The following is an 18,638-nucleotide window of genomic DNA, read 5'->3' as shown; positions in this document are numbered from 1 at the left end:
TTAAGTCATCTTCCCACTCTTATATTTTTTATCAACTGGCTCTTTAAAGACAGATATTGGTAAAGTGCTTACTCAACTTTACACTTAAACAGATTTTAAACCTACTTGACGGATTTAATAGCATGAAAGACTTCAAGCATCTTCTCAACAATAAGCATTCTCAGGTTATCAAAGCGCTGAATGGCTTCACGAACAAACTCCAATACATCAGCAGCTGCCGCTTCATTACTGTCACTAAGAAATTCCATTAACTAGGAAAAAAGGAAACGGGATAACAATTTAAACTTAAGGTTTAATAACCTTAAGCAATTTTTAATAAGGAAATGTGCAAAGCATGTATTAATAACTTTCAAATGTATAACAAACTCTAAGTTGAGACAAGCACCATTAATGTAAACAGTCACGACTTTTCTGTTTTATGTGCAGCAAAAATTAATTGGATCCTCCTACATTGTAACTAAAAGTAAAATCATTTTAGAAAAAAAATTCAGAGCTCAATGGCAAAATTTCAAATTGCAATAACATACCTCATTAATCTGACAGTGACAGAAAACAAAATATTCTAGATATGTGAATTTCTCCTATAACTGAATCCTTCAACTTTAAGAGGTAAAACTCTGAAAGAAATACTTACTTGCCCTACTGGTAATAGTAACAAACATCAATTATAATAATACTAGGGGCCCGGTGCACGAAATTCGTGCACTGGGTGTGTGTGGGGGGGGGGGGGGGAGTGTCCCTCAGCCTAGCCTGCTCCCTCTCACATACTGGGAGCCCTCAGGCGTTGACCCCCATCACCCTCCGATCGCCTGATCGGCCCCTTGCCCAGGCCTGACGCCTCCGCCAGAGGTGTCAGGCTTGGACAGGGGACCCCCATCTCCCCCCGATCACTGGCTCTGGCCCCCGCCCAGGCCTGAGGCCTCTGGCCCAGGAATCATGCCTGGGCAGGGGACCCCCATCTCCCTCTGATGGCTTGCTCCACCCCCCGCCCAAGCCTGACGCCGCTGACCCAGGCTTCAGGCCTGGGCAAGGGGACCATCATATCCCCCCAATCCCCGGCTCCGCCCCCCACCCAGGCCTGATGCCTCAGCCAGAGGAGTTGACCCTCATCACCCTCCGATCACCAATCACCGGATCGGCCCCTTGACCAGGCCTGAGGCCTCTGGCAGAGGTGTCAGGCCTGGGCAGGGGACCCCCAGCTCCCCGCGGTTGCAGGCTCCGCCCCTGCCCAGGCCTAACGCCTCTGGCCTAGGCTTCCGGCCCGGGTAGCGGGGACCTGCAGTGGCAGTGGGGGGCGCCGCGATCGTGGGCTTCGCTTTAGGCCCAGGCAAGGGACCCCTAGGTCCTGGGACTGCCAGCTTCGACCGTGCCCAGCTCCCATTGCTGGCTCCACCCCTACTTCCTGCTATCACTGGCCCGGGCGGCAAAGGCACCTGATTCTCTGATCATGTCTGGGGGGCAGGGCAAAGGCGGCCCCAGGGCCGCCTTTGCCCTGCCCCCCAGTTTTAGCTCCCCCCTGGGTTTCCGATCACTGTCAGTGGCAGGGGGCTTCTTCCTGCTTTCCCTTTCGCCTCCCTGCATTGTGCCTACATATGCAAATTAGCCACCATCTTGTTGGCAGTTAACTGCCAATCTTAGTTGGCAGTTAATTTGCATATAGCCCTGATTAGCCAATGAAAACGGTATCGCCGTACGCCAATTACCATTTTTCTCTTTTATTAGTGTAGATGTGGAGATATTTTTGTCACTATGTTATTTGTTGTTGTTGTTTTGATGAAGAGAAAGAAGTCAAAGTCCTTATTCCTCTGAGTTAAGAGTTAGCATTTAACTATTGACTAACTGGAATTTTCAAAATTCTTTTAGTGAATTTTAAAAGTAAGGTAATCAGAATCACATACCACAGGAATAACATTTGCAGCCATATCTGGAAATCGGACAGAACAGGAATGCAATGTTCGCACAAGGAGTTGTCTGTATTTGTCAGTATCTTCATGCTCAGACACATTATTTGTTTTAATCACTTCCTTCTTCAGGACAATAACCAGCTATCGAACAAAGTAAAAATAAGCAAGAATTACAACATGTATGGCCTCATAGATTACAAACTGCTGTCAGTTTTGTCTTACCTCTTCAACATTTCTAGAAGAGACAAGATCTAGTGCTAACTGCAGAGTTTTCTTGCGTACTTCTAAGTCTGGTGTGCTCAATACTCTTAGGATGTCCATAACCAGATCCTGAAAAAGAACAAAATATCCAGAAATAACAACAGTATTTCTAGTCACAAGAAGAAAATCTTAACTGAAGAATGTAGGGTTCTGTCCATCACCTTAATTCTTTGATCAACAATAAGATCACTCAAGTGGAAGAACCAGATATTTTTGGTCTCTTGAAATGATATAATATGAAATATACAATATCACATAAGATGCATTCAAACTGAAAATGTTTACTGACTCTATCACGTTTCATATAAACTTAAGAATTTATAAGAAATACAGAAGTCTAAGGAATAAGCTAAATGACACCACCAGAAAGTAACCAGATATCCAGAGGAGGGGCATCATATATATATATATATATATATATATATATATATATATATATATATATATATGATTTTAGAAAGGGAGAGGGAGAGAGATAAAAACATCAATGATGAGAGAGAATCATTGATTGGCTGCCTCCTGCACACCCCTTACTGGGGATCGAACCCACAATCCAGGCATGTCCCCTTGACAGGAATCAAACCTAGGACCCTTCTATCCACAGGCTGAAGCTCTAGCCATTGAGCCAAAACAGCTAGGGTGGGGCATCTTTTTTTAAAAAATATGTTTTTATTGGTTTTATTACATTTTTGTTAATCCTCACCGAGGATATTTTTTTCATTGAATTTTTAGTGAGTGGAAGGGAGGGAGAGAGACACAGAGAGAAACATGGATGTGAGAGAGGCACATCAATTGGTTGCCTCCTGCACTCGCCCTAACCAGGGCCGGGATTGAGCCTGCAACCAGAGTATGTGCCCTTCACCAAAATTGAATCTAAGGCCCTCCAATCCGAGGACCAATGCTCTATCCACTGAACCAAACTGGCGCAGGCTCTTTTTATCGATTTTTGAGAAAGAAGGGAGAGGGAGAGATAGAAACATCAATGAAAGAGAAATACTGATCGGCTGTCTCCTGCACGCCCCCCACTGGGGATCAAGTCTGCATCCAGGCATGTACCTTGACCGGAAATCAAACCAGTGCCCTCTTGATTCATGAGTCAATGCCAGCTGGGCCAGAGGAGGGACATCTTACAGGACAACTGGTCTTGTGTCTTCAACAAGTCAATGTCATGAAGAAAAAATTACTCGCCCTGACTGGGTAGCTCAGTTGGTTAGAGCCTAGTCCTGATATGCAGTTTGATCCCTGGTTAGGGCACATACATGAAACAACCAATGAATGCATAAATAAATGGAATAACAAATCTCTCTCTCTCTTTTTCTCTTTCTGCCTTCCCCCTCTCTAAAATTAATTAAAAACAAACAAACTGCTCAAATTAGAGACTTAAGGGACATAACAATCAGATATGATGATGTATGGCCATAAATTGGACAAAACAAACAAAAAGGGTATTCGGGGGACATCTGGCTCAGCAGGAAAATGCAATATTTTAAAGATGCATACTTAAAAATGTATGGCAGATAAATATTTAAAAATATACCAAAATTAATTTGTCAGTGATTTTAGTTCTTTAAAACTTTATATCTTTTAAAAATTTCACTGACAAGAAAGTTCTAAAAAGTCTAGGAATAAACTCCTATATAGCCTTCACTTATATTCACTAGTAGTTAAGATTTTGCCATATATGCTTTATCATACTCTCTCTACCCCTAAACATGTTAGTGTATTAAGAATTTCTTCTATAACCACAATACAATTATCAAAGAGAACTTATTGATACTAATACTATTAACTAATATAGTCTATATTCACAGTTCTTCAATTTTCCCAATAATGTCCTTTATAGAAAACTTTTGATGTTCTGATGTAGGATCAGCATGACTTTAGCTGTTTTGGGGCTTTATTTTTATAATAATCATTCTTATCACAGATTAATAGTTATGCTGATAATATTCTAGAATCTAAGCAGCTTTTATTTCAATCAGTTGGTACAATTATTTTCCAAGAAATATAAATTACATCCAAATCAAAACAAATCTATCTCGATCTCTAAGAATACCAAGTGCAATACAAATAGAAAAGATAAAAGATAATATATGTTAGAAATATTTTTTAATAGGAAAGACAATACCCCAAAAGGCAATGATGACTCAAGAGTTATACTTTAGCTGAGCAAAATTTAAACTGCCCAGTCTCCAAGTATCTAACAAAGATGGCAAGGCTTGGAAATTATCTCCATTTGAAAAAGATTTTATTTAAGATTTCTCTTTCAAACATTTACCTGTAGTACTCGTTCATGAGCAGGATGCTCTTTTAATTCGACCAATCGATCCAGAACTATGAGCTTTACATTGTTGTCACTCTCCTTAATAATTAAATCAATGTAACACTGAGCAGCGGCCTATGTAAAAAGAAATACATTTAAGAACACATACATCTATCTTTAACACAGAATCTGAAAACAAGAAGGAAAACAAATCCCCAAGAAGCCAAAATATATTCACTAGTCCCACATTAAAAATTTATGCATTTTTTCCAGAGGAATATATTCTTCTATTACCTAAATTCTAATAAATATCATTGTTTTTCAAGTTTACAAAAGATTAAAAGCATCAGAAATTAAAAGGAGGAAAAGGGACTGCTATAGGCTACTTATTAACCACCAAAAATTAAGGATTGATATTAAGGAACAAGGGAGAACAAAGCAGGTAAACAATCCCCAAAAGTATAGCTACTAAGCACCTTTTACTTTAGGTCCAACACACTTGCATTATATTGCAGAAAAATCAAGAATATTAAGATGACCCTGAGTTATGAAAAGCAGAGGAGCAAAACTCCAAGAGCTCCCAATGACCTAGAACAATTTGATCAACAAAATAAATGACAATATAATATTGGATTATAATCCATGCAATAAAATATCCTTACTGACATAAAGAAAGAAAGGAAAGACAGAGGAAGGAGAGGGGCAGCTCTTCCTTGCAGAACTCCAATTAGTACATGTAAAAGAGGAAAATAGAAAATTACCACTAAAATACCACAGTAATAACTGCTGTAGAAAAGGTCCACTGATGGATGCTAAAATTGGTTGATGCAAATTTGACAAGAAATAAAGCAAATGCACAGTTTCAAAGTATCTTCCCACGATATCACTAATTGTGAAAGAAAAATTCATAATTCAACAGTGGAGAAATCTGGCAGACACCTTAACTGATTGATCAAAGTTAACATTACCATTAATAAGATATATCAACATCATCTACTCCTTTATGATACTTAGACTTCTGTGGTATTCTCCCTCCAAAATGAATAGCCTCACCATAATAATGAGAAAATATGAGACAAACCCAAATTGAGGGATATTTTACAAAATGACTCAATACTCTTCAAAAGTCTCAAGATCGTGAAAAACAAGGACAGGTTGAGGAACTGTAAGGGACTGGAGGAGACTAACATCTGACAACTAAGTGTAATGTAGGCCTGGACTGGATCCTGGGAAAGAAAAAGTGCATTAGTCTATAATTTAGGTAATAATATTGTTCCAATGGCAATTTCTTGGTTTTGATAATTATACAATCGTTATGTAAGGCATGAACATTATGGAAAGCTGGATGAAAGGTAATGGGAACTTTGTCCTATTTTTGCAACTTCTCTGTAAGTTTTAAATTATTTTAATATAAAAAGTCTTTTAATAATTTAAAGTATTGGTGTATACAGCAGTAAATTCTCCTATTTATACAATCTGGCTTTCTAGAATAATTCATTCTCTGAACATAGTAGGGATTCCTTATATAGTTTTGACACAATAACTAAAGAAGAGAAAGATAATATTCCATTACTGAATATACTTACTGGAACCTTTTATAGAACCCATTATTTAGGATCCAGAATTCATTCTCCCAGATCTAAGTTTCAATGTAAAGTATGGGAGATAGCTTAAAACACCAGAACCATTACCCTGAAACTAGAAATATTGGTATTTTCTGTCTCTCTCTCTCTCCATGTATTTATGTATGAAAACAGGAAGGAAGAAAAGAAGGAAAGTCAGACTACATAAGGAATCAAATAATTTCGTGAAATTTGTAGCTGTTATCTCCATATCATGCAATGCTACGTAACCACATAGTAAACTGCAATGTCACTAAATCGTAAGCGATAAAATAGAGTACCTATGATTTAACTGGCACCAAAATAAATAATCAGTACCTTGATTGCAGTAGGTGCACTGGAGAGAGTCACTAAAGTTCCAGCGGCTTCATATTTTACAGCAGGACTAGATGACTGTAATAAGTTATAGATGCAACGAATAAAACGAGCCCTTTCTGATGGATTAGCATGACAGACCTGGAGAAGAAAACATTTAGGTTCCAACTGACTTCATGGACAGTTGATTTCAAATACATTTTTTAAAATAGATGTCAGCTTATGGGATGCTAGTTATCTTAACTTGAAAGCTAAGAATCCTATATAATAAAAGGGTAATATGTAAATTGACCCTAACAGCAGAACGACTGGGAATGACTGGTCACTATGACACACACTGACCACCAGTGGGGAACACTCAATGCAGGAGCTGCCCCCGGTGGTCAGTGTGCTCCCACAGGAGGAGCTCTGCTCAGCCGAGCTCAGCCACAAGCCAGGCTGACAACTGCCAGTACAGCGGTGGTGGTGGGAGCCTCTCCTGTCTCCTCAGCAGCGCTAAGGATGTCCAACTGCAGCTTAGGCCTGCTCCCTGCTGGCAAGTGGACATCCCCCCAGGGCTCCCAGGCGGATGTTTGACTGCCAGCTTAGGTCCAATCCCCCGGGGGGGGGGGAGGGTGCTAAGCCAGCAGGTGAACATCCCCCCGAGGGGTCCCAGACCGCGAAAGGGCACAGGCCGGGCTGAGGGACCCCCTCCACGAATGCACAAATTTTTGTGCACCAGGTCTCTAGTAGACTTATAAAGACATCTGAAGATGACAACCAACTTGGGATGAGACATTGTGTCTACTACCTATAATAATAAAAGCGTAATATGCTAATTAGACCAGACAGCCAAACGACCTTCCGGACATCCTTCAGGACAACCTTCCCGACAAAGCCAGGGCTGCGAGGGCCAAGGCAAACCGCCGCGGCTGTGAGGGCCAAGGCATGCCACTGCTGAGGCAAGCCATCATCGAGACAAGCCACCGCCAAGGGCCAAGCCCCTTGCGTGAATTTCGTGCATCAAGCCTCAAGTCTATATATATAGAAGCCTAAGAGACTGGCCAACAGGGATCAGGCTGAAACTGGCAGTCTGACATTCCCCAAGAGGTCCTGGATTGCGAGAGGGCACAGGCCAGGCCAAGGGACCCCACCGGTGCACAAATACCTGTACTGAGCCTCTAGTTAAAATACATTATCCTAGCAATTAAAGAGCTTTCTAGAAAGACTATTTTATCTTACCTTAAACTGTTCAAGGTTATTTTACCCATCACTGGGTAAAATTTATAAGTCTTACCTTATAAATTAGCTCAACAATAACCAACTGAAGAATGTCTCCAAATGTCTGAACCTGATCAATACAAGTACTTAGGTAATCCAAAGCTCGATCCTAAAAAAATAAGAATATATTTATCAAACTCCACCTCATTCAATAAAAGGACTTAATGCAACTTAAAAAAAACATACACAACTAAATAGAAAACCAGGGCAAAGAAAAATTAACTAATGACAAAAAAAAAATAAAGTTAACATATAAATATAAGCCATAAAGTCAAATATATGTTTTAGAAATGGGTCACAAATCTGGGGTCTGAATTTTCTTGTAGTTAAACCAAGGAGAAAAATACTATGTATTCAGGGTATATGATTCAGGGATTTATACAATCAAAAGAAACGAGTTGCTTTGGAGTATAGTTCTTCCTATTTCTGAGATCAAGAAGAAAAATCTCATCAATTCTCATATACCAAACACTGATATAGAGAACTATGGCCTCAACAACATATCTACAGTAAAAGTATCAACAAATTTTATTGAACTATTTCTGATTATATCCCTTCATGTAGGTAATACCAAAAACACATCACTAAAACCAACTCTACATGAGGACGAAACATTGTGACCTAAATAAGTAGTTTTCTTATAGTTTTATTTATAAAGATAAAACAGCAGCATCTAAATTTCAGAGGAGTGAATAGACTCTATATTTTTCAATCTTCATGCGTATTTCTCACATTTTGATAAATACTGGATAACAAAAATTCTAAGATTAGGTGCCACCAAGATGTGCAAACTCACTGCTAGCCACCAGCAGATCCATATACTTTAACCACCAGCTGAGCTGGATGTAGAGTTGATATTCACTCATGAAACTTGAAGTCTATAAGAACACACATCTACATTGAAAGCACCCCTGCTTTCACGGACATGGCTCAGGGTGGATCTTATACAAAGCTACTGTTTTTCTTTGTTAAACAATTTTAGATCTATACCAAGAGAAGGAAAAACAGACATCAAAACCCCAAAGTAGAAGGCTATAGAATATGGCCATAATTTCAATCTGGAAAACCTGTAAAGTGGTTGTTATTAAATGTTTACTTTGAAAAAGAATATATATAAACAATATTCCAGAGAAGGGTTAAGAAAAACCACTGTATTTTTATACAAATTAAATTCAAAAATCTAAAAAAAATCAAAATCAAAATATACAAATCACATACTATAAACAAAATTACTGTCTAAAAACTGGATTAGGCCTATGTAATACATTTTTTAAAATATATTTTTATTGATTTCAGAGAGAGAGAGAGGGAGAGGGAGAGAGAGATAGAAACGTCAATGATGAGACAGAATCATTAATGGGCTGCCTCCTGCCCACCCTTACTGGGGATTGAGCCCACAACCCAGGCATGTGCCCTAACTAGAGCATAGAATTGTGATCTGGTTCATGTGTCAACACTCAACCACTGAACCACACCAGCTGGACAGTAATACTCTTTTTTTAAAATCCCCACCCTAGGATATTTTTTCACTGATTTTTAGAGAGAGTGGAAGAGAGGGAAAGACAGAGAAAAATATCAATGTGAGAGAAACACATCGATTGGTTGCCTCTTGCATGCACCCCGACCAAGGCCCCCGGCCGGGATGGAGCCTGCAACTGAGGTACGTGCCCTTGACTGGAATTGAACCTGGGACACTGGCTTATTAAAAGCTATTACCTAACTTCAAGAATTATTCACTCACAACCATTTTTGTTACATTGATACCCCTTTCCACTTCCTCTCCTCCCATATTATTTTGAAGCAAATCCCAGACCACTTATCATCTCTTTTGTAAATAGAGGGTGTCCCCAAACAGGCTAGGCTGGGCTGTAATACTTTTAATTCTCATTTAAGTATAGTCATAAAAGTTATTTTTTTTAAAGTACTTACCTGATCTGCATGAATTAGCATCATAAATGCATTCCTTTTGCAACTTGCATCCTTCTCATTCACCAGAAAATCATGTATCAGTTCAGGAGCATCAGGTATAAGATGTTCAAAATTTCTTGAAATAAAACAAGTAATATCCATGTTTAATAAAATCCTATTTTGTTATTTTATTTTATAACTCTATGAACACTGCCAAAATTAATCTTTATCAAACTTTATAACACTATCAATTGTTTTGTGTTTTAAAACTTCAAATCAATTAGAAAATTGTGTGTAGGAATCACAAGCTTACATCTTCATCTATTAAGTTATCAAATTATACTTTTATAGTTCAGTACAGAAAAAGCTAATTTACTCAGCATGCTATCTAACAACTGACTATCTCAAGTAATTGCCTTTCAAATACTTTAGGAATAAAATACCAATGCTCATGATGACATCCTCAAGGTACTTAAAGATCATTCTTAAAGAATTATCAGTGAAAAAAAGCGTCCCTTGAATTTTACTAGTTATACACTATATTTATTAGCCGATTTACTTACTCATTTCTTATTTTGGAAATTTTTAAGTATTTCTAAGAGAATAATAACTGGCTTATTAAAAGCTATTACCTAACTTCAAGAATTATTCATTCACAACCATTTTTGTTACATCGATACCCCTCTCCTCCCATATTATTTTGAAGTAAATCCCAGACCACTTATCATTTCTTTTGTAAATAGAGGGTGTCAAAAATGTACACACACTTTGAATAATTAGAAAGGCAGTATTTATTAAAATACATTTCATTTTCAAAGTGTAATAGAATCAGCTGTTAAAGTGTATATATATTTTTTGGAATACCCTGGTATGTTTTCTAAAATTGAGAATTCCTTCTTTATAAAACTAATCATAATGCCCTTATCAGACCTTAAAAATTTAACAATTCCGCCGAAACCGGTTTGGCTCAGTGGATAGAGCGTTGGCCTGCGGACTGAAAGGTCCCAGGTTCGATTCCGGTCAAGGGCATGTACCTGGGTTGCGGGCACATCCCCAGTAGGAGATGTGCAGGAGGCAACTGATCGATGTTTCTCTCTCATCGATGTTTCTAACTCTCTATCTCTCTCTCTCTCTGTAAAAAATTAATAAAATATATTTAAAAAAAAAAATTTAACAATTCCTTAATATTATCATATAGCTAGTGTTCAAATTTCCAGTTGTCTTAATGGCATAATTTTCGTGCATGTACTGGTAGTTTAAATACTGAAATCTGTGTAGTCTGTATGGTAGCTTTCATGAAACTCTACGTTATTAACCACAATACCACTTTCCCTAACAGAAAACAAAATCTAACATAACAGTAAGAGAACTGTAAAATTACATAATAATCAACTATTAAAGTACAAAGATATTTATAAAAATTGCATCCTACTTCTAATGGATTGACACCAGTGATTATAAAAACCAAGCATTCTAGCTTCATCTAACTCAGCAGTTCTCAACTTGTGGGTCGCGACCCCTTTGGCGGGCAAACGACCCTTTCACAGGGGTCGCCTAAGACCATCCTGCATATCAGATATTTACATTACGATTCATAACAGTAGCAACATTACAGTTATGAAGTAGCAACGAAAATAATTTTATGGTTGGGTCACAAGATGAGGAACTGTATTTTAAGGGCCAGAAGGCTGAGAACCACTGATCTAACTGGTTCTTTGAATGTTTTTAAAGTTCAAAATCTTCAGCTTTCTAGTAAGAGAATTAGTTGAGAATTGCAATCCTTCCTTAAAAAGTTCCCTCCTAAGGCCTCTAAGGAAGGGTAAAAAGACCCACATTCCACAAAAAGAGAATTCTAAAACAGTCAAAACTCATAACAAAGCCTTTAGGAGCTAAATTAATAAATTAATTAAGTGGGCTGGAGTAACACAACTGAGAATGACAGGCATTGTCATAAACTGGAAAGTGTACAACCTGTTTGAAAGGGGGCTACTTATCACTGAATTCAGCAGATTGTTGTCATGCAGAAACTAAGACCCAGTGTTGCCAGATCTTTTGGCTTTTCATGTTGACAACTTAATGATAATTAAGGGAAAAAATCTTGTTTAGGCCAAATGAAACACATATGCAAGCTACATACAATCTGTAAGAAACCACTTTGGAACCTCTAATGTAAAAGAATAAACACCTCACAGATTTAGGCCAAAGGAATACCTTATTTACCTATAGATAGTATAGATGGCCAAAACAGCATTTCTTCTAACATAGCTGTGACGATGCTCCAAACAAGCACGAATAGCTGGCATTAAAGGTTCTAACAATTCTGCTTCTTTCAATTTGCAAAGAAAACGAAGAGTGGATCCTCGAATAAATTCATTAGGATGCTGAAGATCCTGATATAAAAATTTAAATAGAAAGTATTGAGTTCCAGAATTAAAAAATAATATATTAATGCAAATTTTCCAACGAAAAAAATCAGTAAGTGGGTTTGAGAAAGACCTAGATTATCACATCATTTTCATCAGATTCCTGTTAATGAAAGCAATTTTTATTTGTCACATCAATTATCTTATACTAGAGGCCCAGTGCATGATTTTGTGCATGGGTGGGGTCCCTCCCAGCTGATCAGGGCTGTCTCGCCCAGTCCTGATCGGGCCAATCAGCCAGGGGAGGGACCAGAGGAGGTTGGCTGGCCACAGGAGGTTGGCTGTGGGAGCAGGCGCACTGCCCACCAGGGGGCAGCTCCTGCTTTAAGCATCTGCCCCCTGGTGGTCAGTGCATGTCACAGCTATTAGCCAGTCATCAGGTCATAACGGTTGCTTAGGCTTTTATCTACACTAATAAAAGAGAAAAATGGTAACTGGCATACGACGATACCCTTTTCATTGGCTAATCAGGGCTATATGCAAATTAACTGCCAACTATGATTGACAGTTAACTGCCAACTAAGATTGGCAGTTAACTGCCAACAAGATGGTGGCTAATTTGCATATGTAGGCACAATGCAGGGAGGCGAAAGGGAAAGCAGGAAGAAGCCCCCTGCCACTGACAGTGATCGGAAACCCATTGGGGAGCTAAGAGCTGGGGGGCAGGGCAAAGGCGGCCCTGGGGCCGCCTTTGCCCTGCCCCCCAGCCATGATCGGAGAATCAGGCGCCTTTGCCACCCTGGCCAGTGATAGCAGGAAGTAGGGGTGGAGCCAGCGATGGGAGCTGGGCATGGTCAAAGCTGGCAGTCCCGGGAGCTAGGGGTCCCTTGCCTGGGCCTAAAGTGAAGCCCACAATCGCGGGGCCGCTGCAGCTGCGGGTCCCCGCTGCCCGGGCTGGACGCCTAGGCCAGAGGCGTTAGGCCTGGGAAAGGGCGGAGCCTGCAACGGTGCGGAGCTGGGGGTCCCCTGCCCAGGCCTGACACCTCTGCCGGAGGCCTCAGGCCTGGTCAAGGGGCCGATCCGGTGATTGGTGATCGGAGGGTGATGAGGGTCAACTCCTCTGGCTGAGGCATCAGGCCTGGGTGGGGGGTGGAGCCGGGGATTGGGGGGATATGATGGTCCCCTTGCCCAGGCCTGAAGCCTGGGTCAGAGGCGTCAGGCTTGGGCGGGGGGTGGAGCAAGCGATCAGAGGGAGATGGGGGTCCCCTGCCCAGGCATGATTCCTGGGCCAGAGGCCTCAGGCCTGGGCGGGGGCCAGAGCCAGTGATAGGGGGGAGATGGGGGTCCCCTGTTCAAGCCTGACACCTCTGGCTGAGGCATCAGGCCTGGGCAAGGGGCAGAGCCAGCAATCGGAGGGGTCTGGGGGTCCCCTGCCCAGACCTGACGCCTGGGCCAGAGACATCAGGCCTGGGCTGGGGGCAGAACCAGTGATGGGGGGAAATGAGGGTCCCCTGCTCAGGCCTGACATCTCTGTCAGAGGCGTCAGGCCTGGGAAAGGGGCCGATCCTGCGATCGGAGGGTGATGGGGGTCAACGCCTGAGGGCTCCCAGTATGTGAAAGGGGGCAGGCTGGGCTGAGGGACACTCCCCCCCCCCCCCCCACACACACACCCAGTGCACGAATTTCGTGCACCGGGCCCCTAGTATATACATATTCTGTGTTACTGTTTTTATTAACAACACATAAAAATGCATAGGAAATGTCTGAAAAAAGTAAAAATAAAACTTTTTACTGTAACTCCTTATAACTTCAGTTTCTACAAGTAAAATAAAGCCCTTTCCACTAGTTTTACAATTATCTAAAATCAAAGCAATATTCACAGATAATTATGGTTTAGTTTACCTTTCTATATGCATCACATACAAGGATCATTTCATGTAAAAGTCTCCCATCTGGAGTGGTTTTAGGAACAATTTCCCAAAATACCAGAAGTAATTTTTTGATGGTGTGATCCTGAAGAGGTAGCACAAAACGAATGATGGTCATCAGAAGTCCAGGAAGCTTTTCACCATTCAGAATCATGATGATGACTTTCTTCAAAGCTTCAGTCTTTGACTTCACATCTCCTTTTTCTGATTTAAAAATTTTTAAATAAAACATAATTATTTCAACAGAAAATTTCTTAGATAATTTCAGAAGCAATTAACAAAGTAAAACCATTTTCTCACTTTATCAGCAGCAATGATAATAAAGGCACAAACCCAAATAACAAGGGACCTCAATCTGGTCATGCCACAAACAAGCTGTATGACTTTCCACAGGTGATTTATCTGTGATTCTTCACATATAATATGAAGGCACTGGATTACATCTCTGGTCCCTAACCAATGGAATTAATGCAGAGACCATAAATGTATAGGTATAGTAAATAATGTATGTCTCAAACATGCAAGCAGCTATATTTCAAAATGTAAATATGTGCAATTAAGAGCTTTTGAATTCAAAGTAGTTTTTAGTCCGTATATATTTTCTCAACCAACGTTACAACCATTATTGAGGGAAGGAGTGATCACTGACATGTTTTCAACATTAGGAGATCCTCAAAAACTCAAAAAGATTGGGAACTAAAGACTAGATTAATCCCAAGATCCCACCATATTCCTACAGACTATAAAACTTTAGAATCTTTAAGGAATTACGTAAAAATTGGAAAAATTTAAATTGGACTAGCTTAGCCCTAACCGGTTTGGCTCAGTGGATAGAGCGTCGGCCTGCAGACTGAAAGGTCCCAGGTTCGATTCCGGTCAAGGGCATGTACCTTGGTTGTGGGCACAACCCCAGGAGGGGGTGTGCAGGAGGCAGCTGATCGATGTTTCTCTCTCATCGCTGTTTCAAATTCTCTATCCCTCTCTCTTCCTCTCTGTAAAAAATCAATAAAATATATTTAAAAAAAATAAATTGTACTAGATTAGTAGCCACTGTTTAGAATTAAGGATAACACATTTAAGATAAGGTGCTAGTTTATTGTTACTTAGTCTAAAAAAATATGCACTATAAAGTATTTTATGTAAAACCATCTATAACTTTACAGCATTATCTTTGAATACTAAAGAATTTATGGTACATCTTTTGGATCCAAAATTCAAAGGGCAGAAATATAAGAGACAAGCACAATGCTACAACTGTTTTGATCATAAAAATAAACAAGTATCTAGAAGGACATCTAGAAGGACAGAGGGAAGACAAAGGTACTTAATAATCTTAGAGTTTACATGAGCAAAAAACAAAAAATAAATTTCTAATACTTAGAGCAAAGTGGCTACTACATAAAGAGTTCTTTGCTGTTGCCAAAGAGACAGCAACTACAGTTGGTATAGAGTTATAGAAAGGATTTATTTAATCTTTGGAAGAATTGTACTAGGCGAAACAAAAGTTCATTCTAGCCCCCAAAGGCTAAGTATCTATTCCTGGCTTGGTATGATATTTTAACATGTTGCAGAACAGAGAATATCCTCAGATATTTGAACTGAAAACAAAGTGAGGGTTATTAACATATTTATCCCATAAGGGTCAGTATTTTTGTTTAAAACTGACTAAATTCTCATACATCTCTCCCTGCTTCAGAGTATTCTATCTCCTGCCATATATTAATAAAAATTGGCATGTGCCATGTCAAGTCAAGAAATAAATGTTGAAGGATGGAGTGCCAATCTGGGCAAACTTTGAGTTGTTAAATCTGTGAAGAGGACAAAAACAAAGCATCAGGAGAGATGTCAGTAGCTGATAACTATAACCACAAAATAGGCAGAGTTCTAAGTGGCCAAAGTAGTATTCACAATACAGGTTTTCCTCTCTTTGTCACAAACCTTCCTTTCTGAGTAAAAAAATAAATAAAAATAAAAAAATAAAAATCTACACCATTTATATTTGAAGCCTCCTCAATACCAATTTCCAATTATTTTAACAATTCAAATTGAGTAGGGGGATGCTTTTATCCACATCTTCAAAATTTTCAAAACTTCTGTTCCTTTATGATCACTACCAAAAGATATGGAAACTTTGAAATATCAATTCAATTCACCAGAATATTACTCCAGACTTCAGAGAATGTACAGCCATCAGAGCACATATCCAGTGAGTGATTAAAGGTAAAGAGAAGTGTAGGTAAAGCAATGAAGTATTTCACCAAACAAAAAGTATTTGTTACGCAAATTGGAAACTACTTCTAAACTTTTTCTCATCTCAACTCTTTTGGTTAGGGAAGGTTAGTCAAGGCAGCTGCAATTAAAAAAGGGAATTAAGGATAGGTTTTGTTCTTTACCTTTCTAGTTATAACCTTAAGTATTTTGGGGGTCTAAAAATAACTGAAGTTTATTCATTAATTTTCATTCCATTCTACTATAAGTATGAACACAAACACACACACAGCTTTTGTATATAAAGGTATCAGTTTAAATGCCATAAAACAGGGTTTCGTTTTCCTTCTCTAAAAATAGACCTCAATAGAAACCTAATAAGTGAACTAAAATCCATTACTACTTAGTAAGAGGTGGGAATACACAAAATATTGTCTCCTTTCAAACTGCAAACTATCTTTCTAAAAGATACTTTCAAGACCTGAAGCATAATTTTTCACTCTATTTTAAACAGTCGTTATCAGTTTAAGTTAAACTTATTTTTAGTAGTTCAATTAAACAACAATCATTATTTTGGAATATGGGTCACTTAAAAATTTTCTTTACAGAATTACAAAAAAGGAGATACAGTGTACACTTTTAAAATTCAGAAATATAGTTCTTGTTTTTTGTATGTTTTAAAAATGAAAAGTTTAAACCTTTCTAGAAAATACATGTGTATTCTTGTGTTGACTTCATTTGGTCAACAGGTGAAAACAAAGTTCTTTTGCTTTTACCAGCTAAGTAATAGGAAGTTACATGCACAAAGGAACTAAGACATTCAAATACACATTCTCTCAACCTGTTACCTACAGAGAATTGTCAGATATACTGAAGCCTAATATATTAAACCACACAAGCCATTATGTTATTTTTAAGACTATCTAACAACTAAATTATTACATTTCCTTAGCTTTACGAAGCTGGACTGAGATGTTTTTTTTTTTCCAAAAACCAGTACGTCTAAAGGGAACAAAAGTTTCCATTTTTAATAAGACAAAAGGTCTACTACTGAAGAGATCCTAGAAAAAGCTTAAGACAAAAAAATAAGCATTCCTAATGATAAAGAAACTTAAAGTGCAAATGAGCCTTTCATTTCCAAAATATCATCAAGGTTTACCTAGATCATTCTTTAAGCTCATTTCCGATGGAGGTTCCGAGTCCATTGGCACGTTAATTAACGTATAGCACACATTCTCGGCGGCCGTCATGGTGCCCGGTGAAGACCAACCCCGGGTACAAGGTTTAAGGATGACAGATGCCAGGAAAATCTAGAAAAGCAAATACAAGGACAGGATATCATTACAAGTAAAAAATAAAAACACAACCAATAACCACCGTGAACTTCACTGTCTAAAGTTCATTCCGTTTAGCTTCTGAGTTTTGAAGTATCAGAAGGGTTGGGTCAACATATATTGTGTCCCACAAAAACAGAGCCTCATGTTAAACACACACACACTTGTCATTTTCGACCTAAGGCGAGCTTTCCCGCCCCCCACACCGCCCCGGGTTGGGAGCGCTGTGCTGCAGAGCTCAGGCCCACCGCCGGTGCCGGTGCCGGTGCCGGTGCCGGTGCCGGGCCCCGCCCCACCGGGCACAGGAGGGACTGAGGCAGCGCACAGCCCGAGCGGCCCGAGTTCACACGCCCTGGGCACCACCGCTCGGCGAAAACCTTAGCGTTTCACTGCGTTTCACGGTGGGACCCGACTGCCTACGTGGGTCCCTCTCTCGATGCGCTGCACCCCCACCCCCTCCCCGTCCCTTTCTTCCTGCAAAGCCAGCCCCTGCCTTGGAACGGCGAGCCCGGGGCGGCCTGGGAGGGAGGAGACCCCCGGCCAGTACGCAGGCCGGGACCGGGCGTCCGGCCCAGAGCTGCCCACACCCCTCGCCAGGCCTGGACACGAGCGGCCTAGTCTCTCCCCTTCCGCCGCTCCCCAGAGAGAGCCCGTTCCTCCGCGTCTCCCCAGCCCGCCTCGCCTCTGGGATGGGGGGCTCGAGGCCCGCTACCTGGCTCCGGGGGGCAGCAGCGGGGACGACCGCGGGTCCGTCTGCTAAGGCTCCGACCCCCAGCAGTAGCGGCGGCTCCGCAGAGTCCTTGGCTGACGTGGAAGGGGGTGGGAAGACGGCCCGGGCTCCGGCCACCTCGCACCTACGGCGGCTCAGAGAGGACACGCCGCCTCCGTCCTGCGGCTGCGCGCTGCCGGCAGTCCCAACTTTCTCTTCTCTCGCCCGTCGATGGTTTAGGCCGCAAAAGGAGTCGAAACACGTATTCATTGTTTTCCTTACATGCCTGAATTAAGCGCTGTGGTCATTCAAACGCTATTTAGAAATTGTTTCTTACTCCAGGAATTTAAACAGCCAAGGGGAGGTCGTTTGGAGAGCGGGGACACACATTTTACACAGGCTGGATGGTCCAGTGGGAAAGAGCGCAAGATTGGGAGCTGGAAACCCTTTCCTAGTTCACCCACTAACAAACTGGGAAAATAACGAAATATTACTCGGGTCAGTAACTTGAGTTCTTCTAATAAGGAACACTGTATTATGTGAAGATCCATTTCAGTTCTTAA

General features: G+C 40.4%; 1 protein-coding gene across 1 annotated transcript in view; it reads right to left on the bottom strand.

Moving 5' to 3' along the window:
- COPB1 (COPI coat complex subunit beta 1) overlaps positions 1 to 18,171 on the bottom strand; it is a 37,909-nt gene extending 19,738 nt beyond the window's left edge. The window contains exons 1-11 of the mRNA XM_081098873.1: positions 18,079 to 18,171; positions 17,192 to 17,342; positions 13,799 to 14,028; positions 11,754 to 11,923; positions 9,555 to 9,669; positions 7,642 to 7,734; positions 6,369 to 6,506; positions 4,444 to 4,563; positions 2,127 to 2,234; positions 1,899 to 2,045; positions 106 to 251 (exon numbers count right to left, since the gene is read on the bottom strand). Coding sequence (XP_080954999.1) covers positions 106 to 251; positions 1,899 to 2,045; positions 2,127 to 2,234; positions 4,444 to 4,563; positions 6,369 to 6,506; positions 7,642 to 7,734; positions 9,555 to 9,669; positions 11,754 to 11,923; positions 13,799 to 14,028; positions 17,192 to 17,282 — 1,358 coding nt within the window. The 5' untranslated portion in view covers positions 17,283 to 17,342; positions 18,079 to 18,171. The remainder of the gene's footprint in view (positions 1 to 105; positions 252 to 1,898; positions 2,046 to 2,126; positions 2,235 to 4,443; positions 4,564 to 6,368; positions 6,507 to 7,641; positions 7,735 to 9,554; positions 9,670 to 11,753; positions 11,924 to 13,798; positions 14,029 to 17,191; positions 17,343 to 18,078) is intronic.
- Between the last annotated feature and the right edge of the window lie 467 nt (positions 18,172 to 18,638).

The sequence above is a fragment of the Myotis nattereri genome, assembly GCF_964212035.1.
Source record: "Myotis nattereri genome assembly, chromosome: 9".
In the NCBI taxonomy this organism is placed as follows: Eukaryota; Metazoa; Chordata; class Mammalia; order Chiroptera; family Vespertilionidae; genus Myotis; species Myotis nattereri.
This window is presented reverse-complemented; position numbering and strand designations above follow the sequence as displayed.